The sequence below is a fragment of the Rhinopithecus bieti genome, unplaced genomic scaffold (assembly GCF_001698545.2).
Source record: "Rhinopithecus bieti isolate Rb0 unplaced genomic scaffold, ASM169854v2 scaffold_3948, whole genome shotgun sequence".
NCBI lineage: Eukaryota > Metazoa > Chordata > Mammalia > Primates > Cercopithecidae > Rhinopithecus > Rhinopithecus bieti.
The window spans coordinates 6,228,839-6,237,530 of record NW_016804646.1 but is presented as its reverse complement, the minus strand read 5'-3'; the positions used below and the strand labels follow the sequence as shown (position 1 = coordinate 6,237,530).

At 39.9% G+C, this 8,692-nt stretch overlaps 1 protein-coding gene across 1 annotated transcript in view; it reads left to right on the top strand.

Annotated features, from left to right (window-relative positions):
- Positions 1 to 1,696: 1,696 nt before the first annotated feature.
- Positions 1,697 to 8,692, top strand: part of PLG (plasminogen) — a 52,269-nt gene continuing 45,273 nt past the window's right edge. Inside the window, exons 1-3 of the mRNA XM_017869567.1 lie at positions 1,697 to 1,857; positions 5,912 to 6,047; positions 7,262 to 7,368. Coding sequence (XP_017725056.1) covers positions 1,809 to 1,857; positions 5,912 to 6,047; positions 7,262 to 7,368 — 292 coding nt within the window. The 5' untranslated portion in view covers positions 1,697 to 1,808. The remainder of the gene's footprint in view (positions 1,858 to 5,911; positions 6,048 to 7,261; positions 7,369 to 8,692) is intronic.

Here is an 8,692-nt window from a genome sequence, read left to right as displayed (position 1 = left end):
CACCCCTGTCTATACCTGAGCAACGCATTCATTCCTCTTTGCTCCTCTCTTACAGGCTACAGAGTGTGGTGGCTCCAGCACAGAGCTCTGCTCAACATCTCTCTGTGCTTTCACGATGCTGATGGATTATGAAGGTAGGGAAGAATGTACAGCCAGGAGGCCATTAGGAGGGCAACTAATTTACAAAATCACATTTGTAGAATTGAGTGCATCCAACAACTACCAGGGGAAAGTTGGGCAAGAGCTATACCAACACCACCCAAGTCAAAACCAAAACAACAGGAAAAGAAAATTATGTGGATATAGAATTTCTGACAACATCATTCCCAAGGTGCCTTATCCAAGAGGAACTGCTAAAATAATATTTTAAGTGGAAGTAAATACATGCTGGAAGCATTATATATTAGTAGAGTCTGTTTTTTTTCCCCAAAGTACTTTCTAAAGCACACCCAACATAAGCCCCGAAGAGACATTTCACATTAAAATAAAACGTGTGTTCACTGCTGGTTTCTCAACTTACCTCCATCTTCTCTCCCCTTTAATGAACTGGGCCATGAGGTGAGTCAGAGAGGATAAAGGGAGTGGTAAGAATTTGAGGAGAGAGGAGAGTGAGGCTAAAATAGGAAATCAGGAAATGTGATTAGGTCCCCCCTGTCCCTCACATGGGGCCGCCCTCTTATTGCCCAACGTGGTTTCTTCTCGAGGGTTCTGCATGGTTCCTCAATCCCAGGGAATTCCGCAGGACGTTCCACCCAAGACCACTGGGCTCCCATCTCTACTCTTTTGCTAGTTAACGAATAAGAAGGAATTTCACTGCCTGGAAACAGGAACGATGCTTTCTGGTCCTTATTTCACATCTAAAACAGAGAGGTCAATTGGATTATTCCTAAATATCTTTGAACACTAAAATAGAAGTTTTAAAGCATACGTACTACCTGGTCGCTCTAGCCTTAAGTCAGGGAAAAGTACAGATTCAACATTTAAAATTGACATAGACGCTTTTCACTTAATGCTACCACTCTTGCTTTATTTCATGAGAATGAGAATATAATAATATGCCATACGTTCATTTGGGTGAAAGATTGATGTCTTATAACATAGTTTATAATTACAGAAAACATGTGAATTCACGGGGAATAAAGAAATTTTGAAGATAATAAAATATTTTCACTTACGTTGTAATTTCTATGTCATTTGGTGTAGGATGTGGAGATATCAATGTTTACACCTAACTTAAGTCTGTCATCTAAGACCTGAAAGGGTTGCGTCTATCAGCTGCACCCCTGGGTAGCCACACAACCTAGGGGGAAGGCCTCAGCCCCATCCCTGGAACAGCAGGAATGAGAACAGCACTGCCTGTTGGGAAGATTGAGGGAAGCTATGAAGGTGCAGTGCTTGGCAGAGGGTCTCGTCACGGAAGGTACCAGCAAATGTGAGATACTTTTATGATTTTATTTTCTCCAAAAGAAAGGGAATAAAAGAAGAGGGGAGGAAACAAGACTAATTGCGAGGGATCAAGTACCAGGGGTGAGGGAAGGAGTAAGGAGACATGAAGTCAGCGTGGAGCAGGCGAGGGGGGAGATGGCCTTCACCACTTCCCAGCATCTATTGCAGATTCCACTCAAACCTTTTGTAAGGACCCTTTATTCAAGGTAATGTTTGAACCCTGCTGAGGCAGTGGCATGGGTCTCTGAGAGAATAATTAACTTAATTTGACTATCTGGTTTGTGGATGCGTTTACTCTCATGTAAGTCAACAACATCCTGGGATTGGGACACACTTTCTGGGCACTGCCGGCCAGTCCCAAAATGGAACATAAGGAAGTGGTTCTTCTACTTCTTTTATTTCTGAAATCAGGTAAGACATAGTTTTTTTTAATTATAATAATTATTTTTTCTCCCACAATGTAGTAAAAATACATATGCCATGGCTTTATGTGCAATTCGTTTAATTTTTGATTCATGAAACTCCCAGTTGAAAATCTTGTATAAGATTGAGGAATTCTTCAAGAAATAAGTTTAATTTTCCTGTGAAGATTGTCAGGGTGCTGGAATGAATGGGCAGAGAAAATAATGGGTGATTTTTCTAATCTAAATGAGTGCCCTCACATAATGGCTGGTCTAATTGAAAAACAGCCAGTGTAGCTAACTATGCAAAGGATGGCTAAGCTCTTTGCCTCATTCCCAGTTTGATTAATTTATATCATCTCTGTTACTGTGTCATGCTCCCCTCACTTGCAAGTTAAAACAATGAAATATCTCTTTGAATATATTCTGTTCCCTCACCAGTTCATGGTGGTGGTGGGGTCGGGGACTCAGCATTTCTCTCTTTGTTATGGCCTGAATAAGGCTTTCCATAGGTATGCGTTTGCTGCTTATCCCTGGAGAAATTACACGCATCCATTTGCCAGATGCTGTATGCAGATAGTGATTCAACAAATATTCACTTAGTGCTTGGGTTAGGTCCCCACATTTTTATACATACATACATACCTGTGTGTAAATGTCAGTGTGAGTGTGTGTTCTTTACAAACAGTAGCTTATTTAGCTCGTGGTATAGATAGGGTGGCATATTCATCCTCATTTTATAAACAAAGAAATCTAGACTTAGGAAAATCATGTTATTTGCTCAGTGACCAAATTCTCAAATCAGGAAAATAAAGAAACCTGGATTTAAGCCAGGTTTCCCAGAAGGAATCTAGGGCTCTTCTCACTTTTCAGCTTTGTTTAAGCCTTTGAAAGAATATTCTAAACATGTTCTAGTAGTTCTTTTTCTTTTTTTAAAAAAAAAAAGCTTTATTGAGATATAATTAACATATAGAATTCACTCATTTAAGGCATACAATCCAATGGATTTCAATATATTGAGAGTTGTGCAGCCACCATCAGAATACATTTTAAACTATTCATACCCCCAAAAAGGCACTCCATTCTCCTTAGCTGTTACCCCCAATCTGCAGCTTCTGGCAACCACTAATCTACTTTCTGTATTTATATCTTTGCCATTTTGAACATTTCATAGAAACGGAATCATACAATTTGCTAGTAGTTCTTCATGTAAATAATGTATACATACTTGAAATTCAATCTATAAATTACCAGATAAAATTTTACAAGTTGCACTTTAGAGCCAAATACATTTGAATTTAGTGGAAGCCATTCAAGGAACTATCAAAGAAAATACAGAGCAGCAGAAAATTAAACAAAGAAACTTTTGTAAGAAATCGATGTGTGTTGGGGGGTATGAATATTATATTTCAGCCCATGGAAACTAGAACATAGATCACTACGAACTTAATCAGCGGGCTACACCAAAAGGCTAGAACAAACTTCTCTGCCACAGGATTAACATATGTTTTAACCAACCTAGGGGGCACATTCTCTCATTTTTGGAAAGCAAGGCTTTCTGTGGATATATCATCTTTCCAGTACGTTGGAATGCCAGGGGAGAGGAAAAAGTTTCTTTTACAGCCATGCTTAGTGGGAAGTGGAGAAACATGTTCCATTTCACAAATTACTAAGTCTTTAACACATGCAAATATGCATACACATTCACACACCACAGTGAGGAAGAAATTCTCACAGCATTAATAAAATACATTTGCATCAGTAGCAATATATATCTGCATTTTACCTATAATATAAATGTATTTTTCCACTCAAAGATTTGTTTGATGTTTCCTTGCCGGCAGATAAGCCCTATCAAATCCTATTGCCACATGAGTCCTAGAGGTGAATAAGAGAAAAGAAAATGGGGGAAAATTATTTCAAATTAAAAAGAAAAATGTTTGATTATGATTTGGGATATTTCCTAGGAACAGGAGCTGGGGAGGGGATCTCAGCAGTGATGTGCTATGAAGCATAATAACATGACACAGAGGTAACTTAATTGAAGGGGGAAATAAATGGAAGTTTTCTTTTTTTGAACATCAGTTGTAGCCTGCTCTGCTATACTTTAAAAAAACTCTTCAGAAAGTTTAACTTAACTCACTGTAGGACACACTTTGTGGATTTATGTTGTGTTTTGAAGTCACATTCTGAGCTGTAGAAGTAACCAAAACACAACTCTTCTTGGAAATGAGAGTTCAAGTTGACAGAAAGTGCAGGGTGAAGACATGGATACGGGCCTAAAGCATCTATTTGTTTGCGATCCTTTGATACATCTCTCAAGTGCTTTTTGGTGGATTGGGTTTAGAATGCATCAGCCAACTCCTGCTCAATAATCCATTTTTCCAGCCTGGAGCATCTTAAATTGAGGAAGGACAAAGTCCCAGAGGTGGGGAGCAGGGGAACTTTGGCCTAGGACTTTGCATGAATCGATGAGGGTGCATCCTCCTCCTGTCCTGCCCCTTGTGCTTTGTGTACTCTCAGGAGGTCAGGACCGGCCTTTCTGAGAATGAGAATCTGTTCATTTGCCTTCCTACTGGATACTTGTCACCAGCATACAAACCAATGCGCTCTGAAGTGTGCCATCTTTCAGAACCTCCCCTGACCGCATGTTCCCTGGAGGGCTCGCTGTCTTCAGAGTCAGGCTTGTCTCCTGCTGCTGCCTCCACTGCTCTCCCAGTCACTCTGTAACCCACTCCCTCTGCCTGCGGCCCCCACCACACCTCTCAGAGTGGTCAAGGTTGTCCCATTGTCTAATTCCATAGAGCTTGGCTATCTTCATTTTATTAGCCTCTTTTGGCCTCTCACCCCTGTGAAAATCACTAGCATTCTGTGCCAAGGATGAAGCTGGCATCTCCAGGCTTGGAGTCGAGCTGCCAAAGCTCAGTCAGGTGTCCGGAAGAGCCTCAGGACAGGGGACACTCTGTAGCCTTGTGGTCGGAGCACAGCTGAGGCCCCCTTGGCCACCCTCTGCCATGACCAGGCAGAAAGCAGCTTTCGGACAGATTCATTGTCTCAGATTTGATCTCAAGGAAAAACCAAGACCAGTATTTGTCCCAGGTTCTGTTTTTTTACAATTTCCTCCAAAATCCAGATACCTGTCAACACCTTGAAAAAACTGATTTCTCCCCAATTAGTAGTGTTGTGTGACTGTAGGAAGCCCAGTACAAAAATGGCCTGCTTTGCTGGGGAGCTTCTTACCCTCCAGTGTTTTGCCCAATTTTTGTCCGAGGTGGTAACGTAATTTAGTTCAGTTCTTATTTATTTCCAACATCATCCATGCACCAAAATCTATGTATCTCAAGGGGGACCATTCAGAGGATGCCCCCCACCAGTTAAAGTGACAGTGTCAGAACCAAAGCACATATTGTAAGAAATCAAACAATGGCCTCCAAGTTCCATTTCTACCCAGGGATGAACAAATCAACATCAATCTTGGTAATACAACTGCCACTGGTGGTGCCTTACTCTTCTCTCATGACGTGGCACAATCGATAGCAAACATATAATTTGTTCTTATTTAAGGATTTATCTCCATTAATGTGGTAACATAGTGGTTCCATAGTTCTAACCTGTTTATCAATCCAGTTAATCTTTTACTATCTTGCAATCTGTTAATGAAACTGTTTTTCTTTGTTTTATAATTTCAACTTTTAGAGTCAGGGGTACATGTGCAGATTTGTTACATAACTAAATTGCGTGACACTGAGCTTTGGGGTACAAATGATCCCATCACCCAGATAGTGAGCTAAATACCTACTAAACAGGTAGTTTTTCAGCCCTTGCCTCCCTCCCTCTCTCCCTGGTAATCCCCAGTGTCTTTTGTTGCCATCTTTATGTATGTCCACAGGCCTGACTCTGTGTTCTTAACTAAACATTTGATCCATAGCTACCCATTCTACTCCCAGTAAACATCAAGTTTTACTTGGTTAATGCTAAACAAATAGCTTAAAAGGAAGTCATGACAATTAGACATTGGCATTGATTTCCTGACCATTTGTTCCACTTGGATCTCCCATCTCTAGGTCAAGGAGAGCCTCTGGATGACTATGTGAATACCAAGGGGGCTTCACTGTTCAGCATCACTAAGAAGCAGCTGGGGGCAGGAAGCATAGAAGAATGTGCAGCAAAATGTGAGGAGGAGAAAGAATTCACCTGCAGGTATTTCCACTGTCGTTGCACCTACCCAGAAATCTGTAATTCAGATGGCAAGTAATTTACTCATAAATGTATTTACAATTTAAGAGGAAAGAGAAATTGATGGAATCAGAGTTTGGAACTGTATTTGCTCAAAGTATGTGAAGCCATACTAACAGCTTCTTGTTAAGGTTTATTGGAGTCTTTGTTAGAAAAATACCCTAAAAGGAAGTTATTTGTTTTTACACCGGACATAAACATTAGCAGCTATTGTTCTGAGCTCCAGTTTTTAACATGATCATCAGTAAATGTTTGTTGAGGATCATGTGAATGAAAGTGTCCTAGACAGATCTGAGCAATGACTTATAGTTACAAGATCCAGTGCCTGCCCTTTAGTATTTAAGGTATAGTCAAAGAAACTGGACATAATGTTAAAAAAATAAAAATAAAAAGACAGCCCAAGTGGGGTACTGCAATAATGTTAAAAAAAAAAAAAAAGACAGCCCAAGTGAGGTACAGGCATAATCAATGCATGCTCTACCCAGATCCAGAAGAAAGAACAGTGCCTAAGGTTGAGGCAGCTAGAGGAGGCTCAGGGAGGAGCTGGGAACTGAGCTGGGTTTGGAGTTGATTGAGCTCTTGACAAGCACCAGGCAGGCGGGGGAAGATGCGGCCCTGCAGCTTCTGAGGGGGACCATTAAGAGATCAAGTTGACTAAAGTAGAGACTTTATGTAGGTGATGGGCCTGGGAAGGTAGCTATGGATGCCAGACTGAGCACCCACGGCAGGACCACGGGATGGAGATGGGAGAGGTCAGGGGCCAGGGCAGGGTGGAATGTGGAGCAGAGGTTCAGGGGAACTGATCAGAGTTGGGAGGTCACGGAGATGGACTATCTTGGGGAATGGGTTCAAAGCAACCAGAGTTGCTTCTTTCCAACCCAAAAACAAAAATTAAGAGGATGAGTAAAGAAGAAGTAAAGCAGTTGAAACAGAAAGAAAGAGCAAATTATGAGGGAGGGAAGATAGGGGCATGAGACAACAAGATTTACTGCCACGTTGGTGTATTTTGTTCAGTACTTCATTGATGCCATGCCCAAATAACTGAAAGAGGCAGCAGTTCTGAACTCCCTGGTCCATCAAGAGATTCAATGATCTTTAGCATGTATCACTTATTAATAAACATTTGTTTTCTTTAAATAAAGAAAAATACTTATTGGATTTCCTGCTTTTTTCTGCAGGTCATTCCAATATCACAGTAAAGAGCAACAATGTGTGATAATGGCTGAAAACAGGAAGTCCTCCATAGTCATTAGGATGAGAGATGTCGTTTTATTTGAAAAGAAAGGTGAGTACATTTTCTTCCTCCTCCTCCTTCTGTCCTCCCCATCCTCCCACTCTTCCTCCTTGTCTATTCTATCTTTCATTTATGAGACCGGAGGAGGAAGGCACTGTGGTGTCGTAAAATTGAATTCTGAGTTAGGACAGGGTTTGATTACTAACTAGCCATGTGAGCTTGAGTATATTACTTCACCTCTTGGGTTTAATTTTTTGTTGTTCAAAACATGAAACGACTGGATTTACAAAATCACTTCTCTACCTCTATGACCCTGAAAATAAGATTTTTGAAATATTATTTTATATTTAACAAGGAGATGGGAAGTCTAAGCATTCCTTTTGATCTTGGCTTCTTACTCTGCAGGGTGACCATGGTCCTTGGGCCCTAACGTCTGGACGAAGTCTTGTAAAATAGAAATACTGAGGTGTTTTAATCCTCAGAAACATTTGGATAGGGACACAAATCTTATTTTTATTCTTATTCACATTTTGGGAGACATGGTCTATATTTTTCTCAGATTTCTTAAATGTTGTCTTTTAAAAATGTGCAAAAGTTACAGTTCCTTTTCTATAGTTTATTTTAAAATGTGGGTCAATAGTCCCACTGTTTAGAATAAGAGGCAGACAGGATTTCAACAGAAATTGCATGCCTTTTTAGATGTGCAAATGTTTCATTAAGCGTATGAAGATTTGAAGGGATGTATGACACTTTAAAAACTGTTTCCTACACTGTGTTGGTGGCCAGGTATTAAGACCGTTAATAATAACAATTTAGCTCTCCAAATATTCTGCATCACAGGTGTTAAAGAAGACTGGAAACACCTTAGTTCTTGTATTCTTGAGGATGATTTGCTATATTGTGTCTAGTATCATGGCAAAACTCCAAGTCGCATTTTAAATAGTATTTATTTGGGTTGGAATTATTTCTACGCATTAACTCATCTTCCTGGGTTTCATTAGCTGTAGGCATTGTACTTTCTTCCTTACCACTATTTATCTCTAATTCTTGAGATTAAAGTACAGATTAAATCTAAACTTTATCTGGTGAAGTTATTAGTTCTTACAAGTAGCAAGCAAGCAGTAAAGTAAATAGGATCACCTAATTGTACCAGATTTAAAAAAAAAAAAAAAAAAAAAAAAAAACCTGATTCTGTCTACAAAATGCTAACATTTAAATATGTCATTTGTAAATTGTTAACCAGAAGGAACATGGGAATTATTGTAGGTTGAGTTTGAAGTCTGAAGTTTGAAGGCTTTGTTTGCTTGTTTTCAAAGTGACAGAAGGGAGCAAAAGGTTATATAAACTCCGGTGGGTACATACAAACAAAAGAGAA